This window comes from Chelonia mydas, chromosome 16 (genome assembly GCF_015237465.2).
Source record: "Chelonia mydas isolate rCheMyd1 chromosome 16, rCheMyd1.pri.v2, whole genome shotgun sequence".
NCBI lineage: Eukaryota > Metazoa > Chordata > Testudines > Cheloniidae > Chelonia > Chelonia mydas.
Genome location: NC_057857.1, coordinates 865,811 through 889,223, shown reverse-complemented (window position 1 = coordinate 889,223; position 23,413 = coordinate 865,811). Strand labels below are relative to the sequence as shown.

The window sequence follows — 23,413 nt, the reverse complement described above, 5'->3', positions numbered from 1 at the left end:
TATTTAGAAGTGTGCATGCCAAGACAGGGTAGACGAGATTTCCAGGAAAATTCCAGCCAATCCAAAGATGTTTTTTGACCTTGTACTCAGCCACTCCCCCACTAAGCCCAGACAATCACATTGCTTGAAAGCTTCCTCAAGATACTGTGTCAATCATACTTAGGGCCTCCAGTAGGGCAGCTGCCCCACTCCAGTAGGCAGGGGTTAAAAGCAGCCCTGGAGTGGGCTGCGGCTGGGAAAAGCATTAAGAGCAGCTGAGGGAGGCTGGCGAGATAGTTGGCCCCAGGTGTGGCTGGCTTTATCAGGCCACAGCTGGCCTGGATAAAAGGGCTGTGGGCCAGGAGTTGAAGGAGTCTCACTCTAGCCCTGGAGTGGGAAGGGCTAGCTGTCTGGGAGCAAGGTACCTGAAGCAGAGCAGTGTTGGGGAAGGGCAAAGGGAGCTGGGGATCTCCAGCCTGATAAACCCCCAGGCTGAAGGCCTACAAAAGGTACTGGGGCTGCAGAGGGGCAGCCCAGGGATAGGCAAAGGCTGCAGGTTCAACCCCCTTGCCAATGATGAGTGGCCATTACAGACGGCAGTCTGCCCCAGTGAAAGGGGACTAGATGATGACTGGCAGCAGCCACTGAGGCAAGGTGGGGATAAAGGGTGGGGGTTCCCCTGGGAGGGGAGACCCAGAATCTGGGGGTACTGCTGGGGCAGAACCCCGAGGTAAAGGGGCACTGGGGTCTGGGAGCGACACGGGGCCTGAGGCAGGCAAGACTCAGGCCAGCAGAGGGCACTCCGGAGCTGGAGTTGAGCTAATTCCCAAGACAACCAGCAGGAGGTGCCGTGCCGGTGAGTCCCTAGTCTGCTACAGGGCCCTATCAAATTCATGGCAGGGAAAAATGCATCATGGACCATGAAATCTGGTCTTTTGTGTACTTTCACCCTATACTACAGAGATTTCACAGGGGAGACCAGCATTTCTCAAAGTGGAGTCCCATCCCAAAAGGGGGTTGCAGGGAGGGTCGCAAGGTTATTGTAGGGAGTTCATGGTATGAACACCGTTACTTCTCTCCCGCCTTCAGAGCTGGGCGGCCGGAGAGTGGTGGCTAGTAGGTGGGCACGCAGTGCCGCTGCCAGCAGCAGTGCAAAAGTAAGGGTGGCAACATCACAACCCCCCTACAATAACCTTGCAACCCCACCACAAACCCGTTTCGGGTCAGGACCCCAACAGTTACAACACTGTGAAATTTCAGATTTAAATAGCTGATATCATGAAATTTATGATTTTTTAAAATCCTGCGACTGTGAAATTGACCAAAATGGACTGTGAATTTGGTAGGGCCCTACTCATACTAGCAGTGACCTAAGGAGATCCACTTTGGTAACTTACCCCTTACCATCAGTTGAATTGTCTCGTTAGAACTGACCCCCCACTTGGTAAGGAAACTCCCATCTTTTCATGTACTGTGTATATATATTTCTTCCTACTGTATTTTCCACTCCATGCATCTGATGGAGTTGGTTTTACCCCACGAAAGCTTATGCCCAAATAAATTTGTTAGTCTCTAAAGTGCCACAAGGACTCCTCGTTATTTTTGCTGATACAGACTAACACGGCTACCACTCTGAAACCTATACATACTGGAGTATCAATTTGCACCTACAAAATATGAATTTACTATAACAGTTATGGAGTTACTATTTAACCATATTTTGCACTTCTAATGCACCTTTCACCAGAGGAGCTCAAGGAGGTTAGCAAACAATTAATACCTGCCACCCATTTATTATTTCCCCCCCACTTTACATAACGGTAAAGAGAGTTATAGCAAAGTTAAGTGATTTATCCAAACTTAGTGGCAGAACCAAGAACAGAACCCAGGAGTCTTGATTCCCAGTCTGCAGCTCCTACCACCAGGACACATGATTTGCCTTACTAGTTAAATCAAACCTTATACCCCTGGAATAGCTGTGGAAAAATTGTTTTTCCAGTGCCCTGCGTGAGAGAAGCAGGCTGCTTACCATCATAGGATGAGTCACCATGCTGCTGTCATGGAAACATAAGAACATCAATTCTGGATCTAAGATAGGAACTGGTCTGAGATTTCCTTGGAGTTTTAAAATATGCCAAGCATTTTCTCATAAAAAGGCACCGTGTTCTTTAAAAAAAGACTTGGCCCTCAGTCTTCTGAGATGCCACTATAAATCAGAGCTGCTGCTATTCCCAACCTGAGACTTGAGCTCTTTGAGATTCCTCTGAGCAGTCAAAACATGCATTGTAAGAGCCTCCCACAGCAAAGAACGTAGTTAATACAAAGCCCGTGGGAAGAATTCTAATACTAACAGTGAAGAAATTCTCAGTTAATTTCCAACCACCTTTATTCTAAACCACAATGAAAGTGTATGACAACACGACTTAGCCAACTCACTCCCTCAGGTCCAGGAGCAATTCTGGCCACGTGCAACCAGGGAACCACTGGTTTCTTCTCTGGTAGAGAGGGGAATGCCAAGGAACAAACCATCCCTGCTCCTCCTGAGAAATGAGCATCATGAGGAGCTGGAGCTGCTATACTTTCCCCAGGAGAGGAGTGGAGAGCAAGTAGCAGAGCAGCCTTGTTTTGAAGAAGAGAAAAGGGGCATCAGGGACAGGGAGCCCAGGGGCAGGGAGCTGGGAAGCAAAGGACCTCCTGAATGCTCAGGACAATACAATTGACCTAAAGGAGGCTACAAGAGTCTAGAACTTTTCAGCACATCTAGGGCTGCCTCTATATTGACAGAATTGGGACTTGTAATTTTCCACCAGGGCTACTCCACTATGCGTAGCAACAGTAGATCCTGTAGTGAAGACAAAGCTCAGTCATTTTTAACACAGATTACAAGTTAGACGGCATGGTGGGAAATACACCTGAGTTGTCTTGCACACTTCAGATTCCAGCATCACTGCCACCAGCTGAGCTGAACCAGTGGTGAATTCTGGCCTCCGTTTTTGAAAATGTAGGCAAGACTTAGAAATCTCAGTGAGGTGGTTCTTTCCCCCCTCTCCACTGGCTGGAGGAGAGTGAGCCGTCTCCTCTTTGCAGGCGGAAGAATGCACCTGGGAATGCAGCATTCACTCATCTCTGTTGCGATGTGCTTTGTCTGGTGCCAGACAGTAGACTCCACTAGCCCAGAGTGTAACGTCTCTGGCGTGTTGCAGTATCTGTAGTGCACTACAGTCACCACGGCACCTGCTAACACACATCCAGTTCTACTCAACCGACCTCCTAACACATAACGGGTTTACAATCACAGCTCTTGGCAGATCACCAGTCAGTTCACAGCTAGCCTTTGCACCACTACTCATGGAAAATCTGTACTTCTAAAAGACAGCTGGTTTGGAATTGAGACTCTCTAAAATGTCAGACAACTTTTGAAAAATGTTAGAAGTGTGCTTGAGTAACCATAGTGTTTGTGGAGCTGGACAGGATCTGGTAACTGTGTCCAGGAGAGTAAAAATATCAGCATGGAAGCCTGCACTGATGTGATCACATAACTGTGATATCAGAACAACTCTTTTAAAGATTGTCAAACTGAATGCTACTACAGTTATGATCGAGAAAACTCCTTTTCATGGAGGTAGTTAAGAAATATACCCAGGGTAAAATTCTCAAATGCACCTGGAGTGACTTAGGCGCTTAAGTTCCATTTTCAGGAGAGACTTTGGGACTTCAGAGACTCAGGGTATGTCCACACTACGAAATTAGGTCGAATTTATAGAAGTCGGTTTTTTAGAAATCGTTTTTATATATTCGAGTGTGTGTGTCCCCACAGAAAATGCTCTAAGTGGATTAAGTGCATTAACTCGGCGGAGAGCTTCCACAGTACCGAGGCTAGCGTCGACTTCCGGAGTGTTGCACTGTGGGTAGCTATCCCACAGTTCCCGCAGTCTCCGCTGCCCATTGGAATTCTGGGTTGAGATCCCAATGCCTGATGGGGCTAAAACATTGTCGCGGGTGGTTCTGGGTACATATCGTCAGGCCCCCGTTCCCTCCCTCCCTCCGTGAAAGCAAGGGCAGACAATCGTTTCGTGCCTTTTTTCCTGAGTTACCTGTGCAGACGCCATACCACGGCAAGCATGGAGCCCGCTCAGCTCAGTGTCACCGTATGTCTCCTGGGTGCTGGCAGACGCGGTACTGCATTGCTACACAGCAGCAGCAACCCTTTGCCTTGTGGCAGCAGACGGTGCAATAGGACTGGTAGCCGTCATCGTCATGTCAGAGGTGCTCCTGGTCGCCTCTGCTCTGAGGTCGATCAGGAGCGCCTGGGCAGACATGGGCGCAGGGACTAAATTTGGAGTGACTTGATCAGGTCATTCTCTTTAGTCCTGGAGTCAGTCCTATTGAACCATCTTATGGTGAGCAGGCAGGTGATTCGGATTGCTAGCAGTCCTATTGCATCATCTTCTGCTGGGCAGGCAAGAGATGAGGATGGCTAGCAGTCCTACTGCACCATCTTCTGCCGAGCAGCCATGAGATGTGGATGGCATGCAGTCCTTCTGCACCGTCTGCTGCCAGCCAAAGATGTAAAAGATAGATGGAGTGGATCAAAACAAGAAATAGACCAGATTTGTTTTGTACTCATTTTCAAACCCCCCACCCGCCCCCCGTCTAGGGGACTCATTCCTCTAGGTCACACTGCAGTCACTCACAGAGAAGGTGCAGCGAGGTAAATCTAGCCATGTATGCATCAGAGGCCAGACTAACCTCCTTGTTCCAATAAGAACAATAACTGAGGTGCACCATTTCTTATTGGAACCCTCCGTGAAGTCCTGCCTGAAATACTCCTTGATGTAAAGCCACCCCCTTTGTCGATTTTAACTCCCTGTAAGCCAACCCTGTGAGCCGTGTCGTCATTCGCCCCTCCCTGCATCAGAGCAACAGCAAACAATCGTGCATCTGAGTTGAGAGTGCTGTCCAGAGCAGTCACAATGGAGCACTCTGGGATAGCTCCCGGAGGCCAATACCGTTGAATTGTGTCCACAGTACCCCAAATTTGACCCGGCAAGGCCGATTTAAGTGCTAATCCACTTGTCAGGGGTGGAGTAAGGAAATCGATTTTAAGAGCCCTTTAAGTCGAAATAAAGGGCTTCATCGTGTGGACGGGTGCAGGTTTACATCGATTTAACGCTGCTAAATTCGACCTAAAGTCCTAGTGTAGACCAGGGCTAAGGTCATGTCTACACTACAAAATTAAGTTGACTTAAGTAATTAAAGTAATTGGTTCACGTCCACACTATGCTCCTTCTGTTGGCGATGCACGTCCTCACCAGGAGCACTTCCACCAAATTAACTGTGTAGAGCACGGTGGGGCACTGACAGCTGGAACCCCATGGAGGAGGGGGCTCCAGCAGTCAGCCCCACGTTGGGGGTGGGGGGAAAGAAGGGGGAGGCTCCTGCTGTCAGCCAAAAGGTGATGTAAGTAGTGCAGTGTCGACACGGACACTGCGTCACCCTAACTGCACAGACCAAAACGCTACACCTCTAGTGGGCACAGAGATATTAAGTCGATTTAGTGGGTGACTTAACATTGGTGGGAGTTACACTTTACCTACCTAACTCTACCTCTAATTATTTTGCAATGTGATTTCAAGCACTGCAAAATTTTAAACAGAAGCCTAATATCCAAATGCTTCCAGCCCGGCCCTCTTAATATGTTAACAGATTAACCCCATCAGCTCTCCTCCTCTGAGCTGTATATTTGCCTACTCTCAGCTGGCTTACTTCAGAACTGAACACTCTTCAACACAGTGGGCTAAACAGTACTTCAATTACATATCATTTGTTCCAGTTATAATACAAGTGCACAGCTGTGCACTCCATCCGCCCCATATAATTTCAATTTCATTACTATCCCTCTTCTCCAGAGCTCTGTCTGTTTAACAGCTACTCCAGTCCCCATGCTCAACTATCCGTGGTTATTCTACACTGTTATATTTCAAGGAATCTGTAATTCTCTAGGTCCATTTCCATCTATGAGTTACCTACATGATCTTTCAAGGCCAGAGTTTTAGCCAAAATTTTGTTTCCACTCATCTGTGAAATTTAATTTGCTTTACTGTAAACCATCCTGAAAATCATTCTAATGAGAATTCAGTTCTAAAAAAGATATCAGCGGGAAATGCTGTCTTTTCTTTGTTTCATCTGTAGTTTGGACTGCTGGGAAAATTTACAACTTATTTATTTATAGAAGCTGATTGTGCTAAACACATCTAAATTTAATTTTCCACTTTAGATAACTTAATTTTTTAAAAATATTGCTCACTGATCATTTCCATAAAAACCATCCCAACAGTTGATTTCCACATACAGAGACCATCACTATTAATTTACTGGCAGGAAGTTGATTCACAGTAGAAAAGCAATCTTCATTTAAAAAAATACAAACCAAGGACAATGAACAGAATTATGTCCCAGAAAAATTGCGCTCTTTGTCCTATAAAAGAAATACATATCACTTTACAGCAATTTTTGTGTAGGAATAATTACATTGCTATGGTATTTTATAATTAGGCCCTCCCTGATGCTTTCAACAGAAATAAGTCTTTGGCAGTAGCAATCATTTTTCATTGGTTAAATCTCAAGCATAGAAGATTCACATATTAGGAGTGGACCTGCTCTAGCCAATATTTCAGAACTTTCACCTCTACCTAGAAAAGTAGGTTTCACCTGAAAGAGTGGCAAAGCTTTGCTCAGAACATTGACATTAACAAATGCAAGTTCCTGGACGCCTCTCAAGGTGAGCATACAACTCCTCCCAAAGCTGCCCGATGGATAGACATGACCATGTAATGGCATAGACTTGCTGGGTCACAAACTAAATTAATTCAATTTAAGATTCAATTAGAAGGGACCATTACAATCATCCAGTTTACCTGCATAGCACAGGCCAGAAGATCCCACCCGTGATTCCTGCACCAAGCTTATAACTTCTGGCTGAGAGAGAGCATATCTTTTAGAAAGAGACACCCATCTTCATTTAAACACTCCAGGACCAAAGGACGAAGAATCCAGCACATCTTTAGGTACGTTGTTCCAATAGTTAATTACCCTCCATGTAAAATCTGCACTTATTTGTACATAACCATGTCTAGCTTCAGCGTACAGGCATTAGATTTTTTTATACTTTTGTCTGCTAGATTAAACAGCCCTCTACTATTCCAGCTAGAATGCTACGATACCAGCACAGGCCCCAGTACGTACGTCCCTCCCTGGTGCAGGCAGGCAATCACCTTCTGCCTCCTCCCAGACTAGTACACATGCAGAAAAGAGCTCTGTCAGGGGGACAGAGGGCCTATCTCATGAGAGGAGACTGGAAGAGCTTTGCTTAGCCTATCCCAGCAAAGAAAGGCTGAGAGGGGATATGACTGTGTAAGGGGACTGTTGCCCCCTTACTAACATTCAGTGGGGGTGTTTTAGTTGCTAGCTCCCTGTACTAAAAGGGGGAAGGGTCAATGGGGAATCAGCACCCTGAGACTGACAGTCCCCAGGAACAATGGGGAGAAGCCAGTGCTCTAGGTCAGCCTGATTGACAGGGCAGGCAGGCTAATCAGGGAGTCAGGAGGCCAGGGAGGTCCCGTCCTCCACATGAGCTGGAATTGCCTGGGTCAGACAGAGTGGGGCCGAGCTAAGGAGAAAGCAGGGGCCCAAGCTAAGCTGGGGAGCTGGGCTGGGCCAGATCCAGAGGGACCAGAAAAGCAGCCCAGGAAGCAGGTCAGTGCTGGGAGCAGAGTCACAGAAGCAGCCTCCAGAGCAGACCTGTCCTGGGAGCAGAGCTGCAGCAACCAGAGCCAGAGGGGCCAGAGATGTGGCCCAGGGAGCTGGAGGCAGAGCAGCAGCCGTGCTGAGGCAGAGTGGGGCTGGAGCAGTCCGGAGCCGGGTGTTGTGAGCAGCTGGGGAGAGCGAGGGGGACCCTGGGCAGTGAGCCCAGCACAGGGAGACGCCTCAGCCAGGAGGCTCTGCCGGCCAGACTCGGAGGAGGATTGGTAACCCTGACAGGGAGGGGGTAATGCTGGGAAGAAGGGCCCTGCCACCTAGAGCTTGAGGCCGTGTGGCCACCACCAGAGCAAGCATCCAACCCACAGCATCCCTGCAGCACCGCCAGGGCCTGAGCAGGGGGCCTGGGACTTACCAGGAGCAGACTGCGAACTGCACTGACATTCCAGAGACGCTGTTTGTGATGTTCCCTGCCACAGAGCGGGGTGATGTGTTTCCTTGAACCTTTCCCATTTTCCCTTATTCTCTTTAAAATTAATTGTTGATTAAATAACTTGCATTTCCTTCAAATTGTATGTAATGGTCAGTGGGTCAGAGAAGTGCCCAGGGCAGAGAGAGTACCCCGGAGTGGGGCACCCTAGCCCCTGTCCTAGGTGACCACAGCAGGGTTGGGGGTCGAGCCCCCCAGGAATCCTGGGCCCAGCCTTGTTGAGGTTATGAGGACTCTGCCAGATGGGAGAGTGGAAGGGGAGTCCTCAAGGGCAGGGAGGCCACCGGATAAAGGAAGTGGGAGGGAGGACTCAGATCCTTTCGCTAACCCACTTCACTGGGGTAGTGCGGAAGCCAGGAAAGTTCCCCACAATAGCAGGACTATTCCCCCGCTTACAACTGCTCCCCATAAATACATCAGGGAGGTAAATAACAGGGAGGGTGAAGAGCTATTTAAGCTAAAGGACAGTATTGGCACAAGAACAAATGGGTATAAACTGGCTATGAACAAACAGAGGCTGGAATTAGAAGGTTTCTAACCATCAGAGGAGTGGGAGTCTGGGACAGTCTCCCAACAGAAGTTGTGGGGTCAAACAACTGTCAAAGTTTGACTCAGACTCACAATTTATCAGACCACTCTGTTTTATTAGCAAAGCTGCTCTGCTAATACATTTAGAAGTGAGCCCCCCGAGTGGGGCTTGTGTCTCTTAATTTATACAATTTTTTGGAGAACAAGTTATAGAGAAGTTACAGACAAAAGAAGAAAAAGATTTTTAGTCACCACCCTTCGAGATCCCTGAGACCAGTCACGTATCTTCAATTACCTGCCACCCTTAACAATCTCCTTTAACAGCTTCCAGTTAACTTAACTAATTGCCCTTCACACCTTCCATTCTGATGCCTGCTTCTTAGACGTGCTGGCTCTATCTTAATTGCTTCTCCATTCAAAAGCTAACTGTCCCTACATGTGCTCCCTCAGATACTTTGTAACATGTTTTGGCATGCCCTCTCATATACAATGTATCCAGCATGTCCCCTTATACAACCATACTTATACAATGTTATACTTCCACACAACTTGATTCGTTTTTAAGAGAGAACTGGACTCGTTTATGCGAGTGGGACTGTATGAGGGGTTTCTTGTGATGATGGGAGGCATGGCTCCACAGCCCTAGAGGTCCCTCACAGATTATGTCCTATGTTCCTAAAATCTCATGGCTCAGATCTCAGCCAGTCACCTGCAGGCTGAACTCTCCTGCCAATCCCAACCTCCAAATATTCTGGAGGGTTGTTTATTTTCCTGGCTCCTTCCTCTGAAGCATCAGAGATGACCACAGAGCATCAGCCCACCCTGTCCAGTGTCTCCTGGTGGCATCGAACATTCTCTCTCATATGCTCACCTGGCTTGCATGCTCAGGCTCTAACTGATTGCCATATGTGGAATTTTCCTCCAGGGCACACTGCCAGTGACCTTGCAGAGTTTTCACCTTCTCTGCAGAGTGAGGTGAAAGTCATTCACCGGGATCATCTGGATATATCTCACTTAATCAATTCCCTGCCCTTGCAGGGGCCTCCGGCACTGTGCAACTCAGTCCCTCTTATTCTCTGCCTGTTGCCCATAATTTAGTCTCCTGTGGACTATAATAATTTGGTCTAATTTTGGTTGTTGGGTTAGGTGTGTGGGTTCTGGGTGGCGCTGGTTGTCTGTGATACACAGGAGGTCAGACTAGATGTTCTGGCAGTTGTAACCTTTCTGGCCTTATACTCTGATTGACTCTATGATTGAGTACAGGCAGACACCCATTAAGGGCTGGTCACTGGTCCAGGGCCATTGCTTAGAGCAGGGGTGGGCAAACTTTTTGGCCCAAGGGCCACATCTAGGTATGGAAATTGTACGGCGGGCCATGAATGCTCACAAAATTGGGGGTTGGGATACGGGAGGGGGTGAGGGCTCCGGCTGGGAGTGCAGGCTCTGTGGTGGGTCCAGAAATGAGGAGTTCAGGATGCAGGAGGGGGCTCTGGGCTGGGGCGGATATGCGAGGAGAAGGGGGCTCCAGCTGAGGCTGTGGGTCTGGGGTGGGGCTGAGGATGAGGGTTTGCGGTGCAGGAAGGTGCTCCGGGCTGGGACCGAGGGGTTCGGAGGGCAGGAGGGGAATCAGGGCTGGGGCAGGGGCATGGGAGGGGGGCAGGGGTGCAGTCTCCTGGTGGCGCTTACCTCAAGTAGCTCCCAGAAGCAGCGGCATCCCCCCCCCCCCTCCAGCTCCTACACAGAGGCGCGGCCAGGCAGCTCTGCACACTGTTCCTGGCCAATGGGAGCTGCGGGGGCAGCGCTTGGGGCAGGGGCAGCGTGCGAAGCCCCTTGGCTGCTCCTATGTGTAGGAGCCGGAGCGGGGTCATGCTGCTGCTTCCAGGAGCTGCTCAGAGCCACGGTACACGTGGAGCGGGGCAAGCCCCCAACCCTGCTCCCCGGCGGGAGCTCGGGGGCTGAATTAAAATGTCTGAAGGGCTGGATGCGGCCCCCCGGGCCCTAGTTCGCCCACCCCTGGCTTAGAGGCATTTGAAGTAGCCTGGTCAAGAGCTTCTCAGCCCTGGAAACAGGCAAACCTCTGGCCCTTCTTTTGGCTTCATAACTGGGTATGTGTCCAGGGCAGCTGTCCTTTATGGGGAATTAGGACCCAGTCTGCACATGAATGCCTTATGAAGGCCACATCTGGGGGTAACTGACTGCCTCAGGTGGCAGATTAGTAAACAAGCACCTGGACCTAATAAATGTTACCCCAAGCTCAGTTAGAAGGGAACTCCAAAGGGACACAGGAAGCTGCTGTGGAGAAGTTGTCTAAGGAAAGGCCTGAGCAGAGGGCCTAGAGGGTGAACCAACCAGAATAGAAAGCCTGTAAGGGGTGCTCCTAGAGAGGGGAGCCTCCTAGATGGAGGGCTGCAGTCAGCAAGCATCCAAGAGGGCCTAGTCTCAGCCAGGGATTTCCCAGACACTGGCCAGAAGTCTGACCTGGTAAGGATCACTTGTTATCCCAGTAGAAGAGTCACAGTGGGTAGACTTCCCCAGACACCTAATTCCAGAGAAGGATATTAGTCCAGCAGAGGCAAGAGGCCTAACACCAGGAGCAGAGACTGGAACTGAGAGAACCCCTGGGGAAGAACCTGGGTAGAGGTGAGCACTGGATTCAGGCAGGTGAGAGACGGACTAAAACATGACCCAGTCACCCAGCTGAGATTTTGGGGGAGAAAGTTTTGTTTCTGTTTTGCATTAATAGAGAAGACCATACACAATAGGGTGCTCTTTTGCACCTAGTAGTCTGTTCAGACTTTATGATAGCCTGGGTGAGGGGAAAAATCAAGTAAGGGCTCTCCTGCAACACCATGCCTGCCTGCAAGGGGCCCATTGGGCCAACTCAGAATGATGACAGTATAATCTGGGGGAACCCTGTCCCTTATTCCTTTTTCCCCAATCTGAGCCCTCCCCCCATGCAGGCATTGTACATGCTTCCAATATAACCCCTCTGCCAACGCAGCTTAGTCCTAACCAACAGCCCCCCATTTAGTCCCAACACTGGTCCTCTCCAAACATTGCCAGCCATGCCCAACAGTGCAGTATTGTTGTGATGTGCAGAGACAGACAAGGACGAAGCCAAACATTTTCAGAATTTCAGTTAAGGTATTTAGAGTTTAAAAGCCAGTAACCAACCTATTAAGTCATCTTTATTTCAACCATGTTAAATGACAGGTTTCAGAGTAACAGCCGTGTTAGTCTGTATTCGTAAAAAGAAAAGGAGTACTTGTGGCACCTTAGAGACTAACCAGTTTATTTGAGCATGAGCTTTCGTGAGCTACAGCTCACTTCATCGGATGCATATCCAATGAAGTGAGCTGTAGCTCACGAAAGCTCATGCTCATGTTAAATGATAATTTAATGAATCCTATACTGCAGGATATTAGAGACCCTGGCACACATTGGTGGCTTAACCCATCTCCTGTCCTTTGCCTATCCATTACTCAAAAAATTCTGAAGAAACTGACTTGAGGGGCTGCCAAGAGTTTACCGGTAGGCAGGGCATAATTCAGATTATGGTGAAGTAGTAATACTGGCTGCCTTACCTGTACTAAGTTCCCATTATATCTAGATCACTTCTATAGCCTTTAGTTCAGGCCTGTTAAGAACATTTGTAGAAAGCAGCCCAGATGTTGTTTTTAAAATGGGACAGACAGCAGCTCAGAGAACATGAACAAAGGCAAGCAAACATGTAGCCTGGGAGATACCCTACTTGTCACAAAACTGAATAGTCTCAGAAGAGATTTCACATGAAAACGTCCAATGGTTTGACAACAGCAATGCCAAAACAAGTACTAGCTGTTCACTCTCTGATTGCCTTCAACCATTCCTAGCACCTCTGCAAGTACCAGAGAGGTGTCAAAGCACTGCCCAAGACCCACTGGACTTTCATAGAATCATAGAATATCAGGGTTGGAAGGGAGGTCATCTAGTCTAGCCCCCTGCTCAAAGCAGGATCAGTCCCCAATTTTTGCCCCAGATCCTTAAATAGCCCCCTCAAGGATTGAACTCACAAGCCTGGGTTTAGCAGGCCAATGCTCAAACCACTGAGCTATCCCTCCCCACTTTGATTGCTTGTGATTTATTGTGTCTTGAAGAAAACTGTCAGCTTCCCAGCACCACTGTGCCTGCCTTATCTGGGAGCCATAGCTGGTGATTAGGATTCAGCTGTAGGTTTTGCTTTCTCCTTTCTCCCCACACCCCACCCCTCCCATGGTAAGAAAGAATTGATTTTAACGGGTTGTGAGAATACACAGTATAGTGAATCCAGGAAGGCCAGTGGCCTCTCCTGCCCTATTGTACATAGCCACCATACCAAGCGTAATGAATGCACACAACAGTATACACATTGCTTGAGGGAAGTTTCTTGAGATAGGAGTACATCACTGAAATAACTGCACATGGCAGAAACCCCCGGGAAGGCTTGATCCACTCAGGAAAAGTTTATAGTTGAAATATTCTCAGCCGGCGGGACCCCAACCCTGGGCGCCTGGCACCAGCCCGCCGGAGTGACCTCGGTTAACGATATGATTTTAATTATTTAACCAGTTAACTTTTTAAAACGATATTTACATCCCTACTATACACTGTGGCTAGCTGAATGGCAGTGGGTTTTAATCATCCCCAAGTGGCATCCTTTTCGACAATAGTAGCCACATGCTAGAAGTATCCCAGGTAACATGGTATATTGAATTTAGATGTCTGGATGACACAAGAACAAGCTTAAAGAATATGCAAGAGACATCCAGTGGCCCCCAATGCCTAATAACTAATTTCATCACAGAGGTCATGTGACTTTAACGGACCTCTGAGACTTTTTAGGCTTCAGCCCCCACCGCCTCCAGCAACAGGACTGGAGAAGCTGTCAGCTGCTGCCCCCTGTCCCAGCGGCGAGGCTTGGACTGTCAGTTCCCCCTACCCCCATGGACAGGTTGCAGGCTTCCATGAAATTTGGTTTATTGCCCACAATTTGTCTATGACTTTTACTAAAAATAACTGTGACAAAATCTTAACCTTACTAATAACCAAGCACAGGAATTCTAAAAACACCTTTCTACATAAGCACCAGTTTTTGCCATCCACTTAGAGACCAAGAAGTTGAATTTTAAGCAGTAGAATTTTGGAACCTTTGCTGGAGCAGCTTGATAAAATACTCCCATAACAATAATACCAATACAAAACAATCTCCATGGGATCTAAATGCAGGAACACACATTCTAAAATTCAGAGAATAATCTCATAAAACACTTTCACTGGCTTTGGGGAAGGGACAACTTATAAATATTTTAAGCATTTTTGCTACTTTGTGATACAGTCCAATTTTAAAAAATAATACATAGCCAGATACAAAAATACAGAGCTTTGGATGGAGGGAGTCACCAGTATTAGGAAGGGGAGAAATTTAAATAAATCAATATTAATAGTACAAAAGAAAAGGCGACAAGGAACTGGTGGGATGACCTAGCACTATGCACACAACACATTTAGGGATACCAGCATTAGATTCCCACTCCTCAGACTTACAGGGGAGTGGAGAAATTCAGCCCAGGTCGGCTAAGTAAGAGTATTGATGGACTCAAGGGAACCCCAACAATTGTTCCTCATTAACAGAGATGGTGCCCGCAAAATGAGGGCATGCCATTTTAAGGTACAGAGAAGGGAGAAAACAGAATCAAATTCTCAAACATAAAAGCCACAGAGGCAGAGGTGGAGGTAACAAAGCAAAGACTTCCAGTCTTCAGTAGCTCAAAGAATTTAGCAGTCAAAGTGGTATATTACTCCTGAGGGCATTCTGTGCCAAATAAATTAAAATTCTGCGCACAGTATTTTAAAATTCTGCAAAATTCTACAAATTTTATTTGTCAAATAAATGTAGAGGCTCCAGCCTGGCATTGGGGAGCACAGGCCACTGGTGGCACAGAGATGGGAGATCACTGTGCAGCTCCCCCTCTGGGACATGGACTAAGCGGTGAGGCTGTACCCAACCCTGACACAGCACAAGGACCGGGCCTGCCCCAGAGACAACCCAAAGACCTGCCCCTCTGTGCCAGTGCACCAGGTGTGGGCAGACAGGCTCAGCAAGGCAGGATCCAAGAGTGGAGGGGCTTAGTGTGGGGGAATCCAGGTGTGGGTTGAGAGGGTTCTGTGTGGGGCAATCTGGGTGTGGGTGGCTCAGATTCAGGTGCGGGGGGATCTGGATACAACTGTAATGGGACTCTGCAGGGTGGTCCAGGTGAAGATCGTTGTGGCTCAGCAGGGGGGGTCTGAGTGTGGGTGGGGATAGACCTCAGCAGGGGGTCTCGGTGTGGAGGGTCCAGATGCTGGGGGAGTGGGGCTCAATGGGGTTGGATCCAGGTGCAGCTGCTTGGGGCTTGGTAGATGGGGATCTAGCTGTGGGTGGCTCGTTGGGGTGGTCCAGGTGCAGGGGGAGTGGGGCTCGTCAGTGTGGTTCTGGGTGTGCGGGGTAGAGGTTGAGGCTCGATGGGAGGGTCTGGGTATGAGGAGGTTTGGATGCAGCTCCCTGTACAACAATCCCTCCCCCTGCAGCGGAGGAGCAATGGGTGCAGGAAGTGCGGGGGGGTTGGGGGTGGGGGGAGTAAGGTACTGTTCAACATAAGGGCATAAGAAGAGTCATTGTAATCTCCCATACAGCATGCAGTTAATGCAGAGGTGGCCAGCCTGTGGCTCCGGAGCTGCATGCAGCTCTTCAGAGATTAATATGTGGCTCCTTACCTAGGCACTGATTCCGGGGCTGGAGTTATAGATGCCAACTTTCCAATGTGCTGGGGGAGGGGGTGCTCACTGCTCAACCCCCTGCTCTGCCCCAAGGCCCCTGCCCCTTCCCCTGAGCCTGCCATGCCCTTTGCTCCTTCCCCCGCCCCACGAGCCTCCTGCGCATGTGAAACAGCTGATTGCAGGGGGACGGGGGAGTAGGCACTGATTGTTGGGGGCTGCTGGGAGGCAGGAGGGGCTGGGGAGTGGATGGGGGGCTGCTGACATGTTACTATGGCTCTTTGGCAATGTACATTGGTAAATTCTGGGTCCTTCTCAGGCTCAGGTTGGCCACCCCTGAGTTAATGCATCACCACTGTTCTGCAATACTTATCTATCAAAGGAAATTTTATATTTAAAGAAAGGCCAAGATATTAGATTTCAAGGATGTCCAATTGGAGCATGATGCAATGGGAGAAAATATTACATTCCAAAATATATGAAGGGAAGGCTGAAAAATTATAAAACACCATAATTAAGACAAAAGATACAACTTCTTTGTGTGTCTCGGGGAGCGGGGAAATCAATGAGAGGAACAATATGGCTTCACAAGGGAATGCTTGAAGGTCTGATGAACCTGCCCTTGGAACAGTGTGTTCAATTCTGGACACTGCTTCAGGCAGATATTAAATTGAAGGGAATTCAATGCTGAGCAACAGAATGATCAGGGGGCTGGAAAAAGACTTATAAGAAAAGGTTAAAGGAACTTAACTAGGAGAAAAGCAAAATCTGTAAATACAAAGGCAAGGGAAGGACAATGGAAGAGTGGTATAGAAGTATTGCTCTGAGCAACGAGGTGAAATGAGGACAGCTTGAGTTTAAATCAGGAAAGATACTCTGACAGTAAGATCTGTTCAGCTGGGGAATCATCTCCCAAATGAAGTGAAGGCAGCTACTTTCGCTTGGGACATTTAACATGGGCCTGGACAAAGCATTAGAAATTAAACAAAAGGGAACAATCTTGCACTGTCCAATGAGTAGATAACACTCTTATATCACTAATTATAGTCACCAGTTCAGAAATTACAAGTATTCATGACCTCATTTTCTTTATATCCCATTAAAAATAACCTGTGTTATGCAAGTAACTCCCTTTGCTAGTTTACCTTCTGAAACAAGGTGCGTCTTATTTAGACAATATTTATGCTTTCCAGTCATCAGCACCTCTACTCAGCTCCACCTGGGGAGCGATACATTAATTCATTCTCATGTTTAAGCAACATGTGTATTTCACAGAACAGCAGATGAGAATTCAACCCTAGGCTCAGATGTACCCCCACAACAAACCTTACTTACAGATAACAAGACTGAAGAAATAAATCTGCATATGGAACATTACTCTTTTCTTTATAAGGGAGACAACTAAGCTGTGGCTCTTGGAAGCGGGCAGGAGAGAGAAGAGTGCCAATTTTCTTACCTGTGGGAATTTGCGTTTGATAGATGTCAGTGCTCCCTCTGGTAGCTTGGCCAGTTCAGAATCTCGGACTGCATGTACTGTTGTGGCTCTAGGCTGATGGGTTAATGCCTCCACCTGCCAGAGGAGAGAGAAAAAATACAGCTAAGACTTCAAATGTAAATCTTAGACCTAGCACTGCCCAAATAAAAATGCAACAAAGCAGAACAGAACCACCTAGGGAGGTGGTGGAATCCCCTTCCTTAGAAGTTTTTAAGATCAGGCTTGACAAAGCCCTGGCTGGGATGATTTAGTTGGGATTGGTCCTGCTCTGGGCAGGGGGTTGGACTAGATGGCCTCCAGAGGTCCCTTCCAACTCTGTTATTCTATGATTCACCTGATCACTAGAATCAGCTTTACCCATCTCTAGTCTTTTTTCCCCCCTAATGCTATGCATCCGATGAAGTGAGCTGTAGCTCACGAAAGCTCATGCTCAAATAAACTGGTTAGTCTCTAAGGTGCCACAAGTACTCCTTTTCTTTTTCCCCCCTAATTTATTGATAACATGTTGTAATGATGGTGCCCGTGGGAGCCAGCTGAGGTCACTCAATTAGGGTGAACTGCAAACAAAATGGGGCAGACAAACCCCAAACGCAGGTGGATATTCCAATATTTAGATTTACCAAGCCAGCCCAAAACAGCTTCTGTATTATCTCTGTTGCATCCGATGAAGTGAGCTGTAGCTCACGAAAGCTTCTGCTCAAATACATTTGTTAGTCTCTAAGGTGCCACAAGTCCTCCTTTTCTTTTTGCGTACACAGACTAACACGGCTGCTGCTCTGAAACCTGTATTATCTCACTGGTTACTCAGATGTCCAAACAATGCAGTTTCCTTAAAGTACCCAGCCTCAGGCCTCCATCCAGACACACATGTCAAACATATGATGATAAATTCTGAAAATCTTATTTCATGTATAAAAGAAAAGGTTCTCCCAATCCCAAAGGATCAGCCACATACCCAGGTCAAATGCTAACTTAGATCTTATCCAAAATACATGCTTATAACCAATTCTTATTAACTAAACTAAAATTTATTAAAAAAGAAAAGAGAGAGAGGGTTGGTTGAAAGATCAATATACATACAGACTTGAGTTTAATTTCTTGAGGTCCAGATACATAGCAGAGATGGTGAGTTTGTAGTTGCCAAAAGTTCTTTTAGAAATAGTCCCTAGGTTATAGTCCAATGTCCATGTTCAGGGTGAGTCAAGTCAGTGACTGGGGATCTCAATTCTTATGGCTTAGTGTTTCCCCTTCTTGAAACCCAAAGCAGATCTGAGATGAAGAAGGATTGTGTCCCAGGGGTTTTATACATTTCCAGCAGCCTTTTGGCCTGAGAAAACCGTAGGCTTAACTTTCCTTCTCCCATCACGGCAATTAGCACAGGGTAATTTATCCATTAAACAGTTCAGATACCGGTTACCACAACCTTCAAAGAGACATATAGACAATAATACTATTTCATTCAAGTGTCTTCCTAAATGTTAGTACTCCTTTTTTGATCTTTGAATCAAAGCCATAGTAATACACAAGACTTGTTTGCTTCTACCACAAGACCTGAGCCAACATCTACCCTTCTATTTCTAACAATGCAGGCATGCATTTCAAAGCTCTATTCATTTACATATCTTCCTAACAAGTCTTTAAAGTTCAGCCATGGGTCATGTCAGTCTGTGAGTTAAAATAACTCTTTCTGGCCCTATGTCATCTTTCAATGAGATATTATATTACACTCATAATGTCACAAATGTACTTAAGTAGAACAAGCTGCCCAATGCTAGTGCGTGGTCTTGTGTTGATACCTTACTTACTGTACCCACATCCAGCTGCAGGAAAACCATTCAGTTAATCAGAATCTTTGATAAATGAGCATTTCCTCATCTAGGTAGTTTGCCGTTCTTCATGGAACTGAACTCGACAGTAGCTGGAAGTTAGGCTGAAAATGTTACAGGAGAAAAATTCCCTTTGAACTTCGACAAGTACCCACACACTGCACATATATAAGAACAGTGTGAAAAAGGAAGAGAGTTTGGTAATTACACTTTTTTCATCAGTGCAAAAGCTTATAACTAGATGAGTGATCATATTATCAGTCAGAGAAGATGAATAAGTAGGAATTTTCTGTAATATTTATATTAATCCTATGTATGACTCAGTTTCCCCCTGTACTTTACATTGTTACCCAATGAGGGCTAAAGGGTTAAGTCTGCACTTGGGGCAGTGCAGGAGACATGAGATTGGTGCATTGCCTAGCAGTCTGGGGCTACATAATGGGTCATTAAAGGACTGGCCAAAGCTGACCCATATCAGTGGAAGATCCAGAGAGACAATGAAAACTCCTAATGACTGAACAATCAACACTTCACAGTAGGAAGCTCCTGCGGGGAGGGGGTGTGTGTGTGTGTAGTGTGAACTCAGTGTGGCTACATGAAGACAAAGAACAGACAGGACAGGGGATAAGAGTTGGTTTTTGGAAAAGGCTTGGCTGCCCTCACCTGGGACTGAAAGTCGCAGAGAGACAGAGCCTGAAATGGAGTCAAGAGCAGCTTGGCTAGGCCAGATGGACTAGGTCTTAACCCTCTCTCTGCTACCCTAAGCACTTCCAATACTTTGTTCTGGGTGACTAAAATCCTATTCTGTTTTGAAAAGGCTGCTTGGTGTCTGTGCAAATCCCTGCTGCGGCGCATCAGTCCCTGCAGAGTGTCTCTGACTAAGGCCTTGCCTATACGACAAAGTTTTGTCGGCAACAGTTATGCCGCTTTAATTAAAGCTGCTGTTGCCTGTCCACACTAGCTCCTTGTGTCGGCAGAGTGCATCGGCACAGAGAGCAGTGCACTGTGGGTAGCGATCCCACTGTGCAACTGGCCGCGGGTGCGTTGGGAAGGGTTTGCAATGTCTCGTGGGGCTGGGACAGCATCACATGATGCAGGTTTCTCAACCCCATAGTTCCAGGGGCTTCCTACTAGATTGTCAGTTGCTTTTTCAACTGAAGTGGGGTGGGGGGAGGGAGAGGAGAGGAGAGTGGTGTGTCTGGGGCAGGGGAAAGAGCAGGCTGACCAACCTATCCTGAGGTGGGGGACAGGGACACCACCACCTCAAGTCAGCCCCCTCTGCTCAGCACAGCAGTCTCTCCTGAAGCAGCCCAGTCTGCCTGCCTGCCTATGGTTCTATGATTCCCTCTGAGCTCTCCCGCAGCCTCCTTGGCTGCAGCATCCTGAGCAGCTCTGTGAGCTCTCCCTGTGCTGAGGAATGTCAAAGCAACACAGCAGCCCCCTCTCCCCCAGGGCAGGGCAGAACAGGAGCATCCCACGCGAATGATTTGCTCTTTGTTCACGAAAAAGGAGCAGCATCCCCAAGCTTTGAAAGGGGAGGGGCGCATGCCTGCAGAGATCAAAACAGTGAGCAGAGCGGTCATGGCAGGCATTGTGGGATACTGGTGGAAGCCAGTTATGTCGACAAAACTAACAGCAGTGTCTACACTGACACTTTGTCGCTTTAACTTCGCCACAAAAAGCTCTGTGTCTCTCATCGAGGTGGTTTTGTTTTGCCACCAAAAGTAGCTTTATAGTGTGTACACCTCCCGTTTTGTTGGCAAAAGGCAGCTTTTGACGACAAAACTTTGTAGTGTAGACAAGGTCTAAGAGCCTATCTCATCTGGCCTCACTGGACAGAGCTCACAGCGAGAAACAGGAGTGATGGAGCTCAGAGGAGCTCAGTCTCAGAGGTGGGGAGGTCATGTGGCCCATCCTTAAGGACGAATAGGGCCCATGGTGGGTCTGGCACACTACAGGGATTCCTCCAAGAGACTGTTTAAAAGCTGGGGCTGTGGATCCGTGACAGGGAGAACCAGCCCATCATACACTGAAACATGCCAAGGCTCTGTCATTTGTCACACCCACAGTTCTTATTTGCAAAGCCCCCTAATATAACAACAAAACCATAAAAAATCCTCAAGGTGCACAAGTTATTCCTGCTAAGTCTTCAGTCTTCTTCCCAGAGCATGGGGCACCAACAACATTGCGAAAGAACAAAAGCTTCCTACAAGATTAAAGAAAGTAATGGGGAGCAAGCCATTAAATCACGTCCATGTGTGCCCCAGACTTCGTTACTGTTTTCAGACAGTTTTAGATACACACTTAGGACACACATTTGATACAGGGCACATGACCGTATAACTACAATCAAGGTACATGCACATGCCCCCTCTTTATTATGTTAGGTTAAGATGAATGTTTACAGAGAACAGAATGATTGAGAGTTGAAAATGGAAGCCAGGACACTATATTTCATATGGGGACTCCAACAGGTTACTTTCTGGGTGCTGGCCTGCAAAGTGCAGCTTTTCATTAAAGTCGTTTGGATTCCTGTCCATTCTGCTACTTAGCAAATAATTAACAATGGTCAGTTTTCATTGTGTTTTGTTAAAATCCAGAAATTGAATCCCCTGTTGAAAAACCATCAGATGCTTAATAAGACAACCTGCTGTGCGAGATGCCGTCATTCAGGGCCCAGGGGTGCGCCACGACATTTCATTGCTTAGTAACACGGCCTGGTGCCTAGTTCCGTATGCTTCAGCAACAGGAGCAGTTTGCGGAGGTTAAAATCCACCCAGCATTTGTTTGGAAAGAAACAGCAAATATAGTAGCAGCTGTAATTACTATGGATTGTATAATAAGAATTGCTCAGGGGTGAGCAACTAACAGACACCTACAATAAAAAGGCACGTCCCTTTCCATCTTGGTCTATTTTCCCATAGCAAAAGGAACACAAACAGAACAACAGGGTTTTATCTATCATTATGTTATTCATAATGTGTTCCAATGTTGAAGATTCCACTAAATTCTTCTAACAGAATTAACTGATCTCATCAGATAGATTTAAAAAAAACAAAAAAACCCACAAATATGCCTGTAACTACAGGAATATTTATACAATAGCTTGTTACATATCACTACCAAAAAATCTATGGTAATATGTCAAAGTTTCATTAAGTCCACAATAGTCCAAATACACAAAAATTGCCAATACACATGTGCACCATCCTACACGTGTATCTAAAGTTGCAGAATGTTTTTTATTACACTGTATTATTTAAAAATGTGATTGTATAATTAAAGACTGTATCATAATGCATGTGATTAAGGGATAAGAGCTAAGGCTGTGTTTTCATCCTTACCATTCCCATTTCCTGGACAGCATGTGCATTACTGTGTGTGCTAAACTTACTATTTTGTATGCAATTTCCTACATTCTATTTTATTTTTTTGAAAACACAGATAAAATTAAAACAATTAGAGAAAATTGGAAAAAAGGAATTTTCCTAAGATGTGCTTTGTTTTTACTGACCCTCTCCCTGATATTCTATATGCATATGGACATACTGAGTACGTCTACACTGCAATTAAAACCCCATGGCTGGCCCATGCCAGCTGACTCAGGCTTAGGCTAAAGGGCTATTTAAATGTGGTGTAGATGTTTGGATTTGGGATGGTGCCCGAGCTCTGGGACCCTCCCCCTCATGGGATTCCAGAGCCTGGGCTCCAACCCGTGCCCAAATATATATGCTGCAATTAAACAGCCCTTGAGTCTGAGTCCCAAGAGCCCAAGTCAGCTACAGGGATTTAATTGCAGTGTAGACATTCCCAGTGTGTCTACATGAGAATGAAAACTGAAATGTCTAAGTAACGTCTGGGTCCCAGAAAGTGTGCAAGAGACTGATGTAGCTTTGCTTGTAACCCTTTATCAGTAGGGCCATACAAATTTTAGTTCAGCTGGTACAGAGGGAGTTAAACACTAGCTGTGATGTTAAAGTGTGCACTTAAAAAGGCATAGATGTTTAACTACAACTTGCCTTTGCCTTCAGATGCCAATGGTTTGTCATAAAATAGTGCAATTTGGGTAAGTTTGTAAAAAAAAAATTACCAGCAAAAGAAAAAAGTAGTTCTCTTTGATTCTTTATGATTTTATAAAGACGTAAGAGTCCCTGTTACCCCCACAAAAATGGATGTGACGACTTCTTGTTTCTTGCCTAAATATCAAATATAAGGCTGGTGTCTACTACTGGTGCTGGCAGTTTTGTTGGACTTGTCATCCAGCTCCAAACTCAACCCTTAAGAGAGAGTATACAGAAGCAAGAGTGTTACCTTTAGTAACAAACCTTCTCTCCCAACCATTTGTCACTTGTCAGAGTTCAGTGTGTGCAAACAAAAGACAAAGACAAAACAGTCTGAATAAAATGTCTCTTTCCTCTCTCTAAAAGAAAAGGAGTACCTGTTAACTGCTGGAAATGGCCCATCTTGATTATCACTACAAAAGGTCCCCCGCCCCCGCTGGTAATAGCTCATCTTAAGTGATCACTCTCCTTACAGTGTGCATGAAAAACACCCATTTTTTCATGT

At 46.7% G+C, this 23,413-nt stretch overlaps 1 protein-coding gene across 7 annotated transcripts in view; it reads right to left on the bottom strand.

Annotated features, from left to right (window-relative positions):
* Positions 1 to 23,413, bottom strand: part of PNPLA7 (patatin like phospholipase domain containing 7) — a 398,841-nt gene that overhangs the window by 197,623 nt on the left and 177,805 nt on the right. For all 7 annotated transcript variants that reach the window (XM_043530657.1, XM_043530661.1, XM_043530656.1 and 4 more), the window contains one exon: positions 16,983 to 17,096. In XM_043530657.1, coding sequence (XP_043386592.1) covers positions 16,983 to 17,096 — 114 coding nt within the window. The remainder of the gene's footprint in view (positions 1 to 16,982; positions 17,097 to 23,413) is intronic.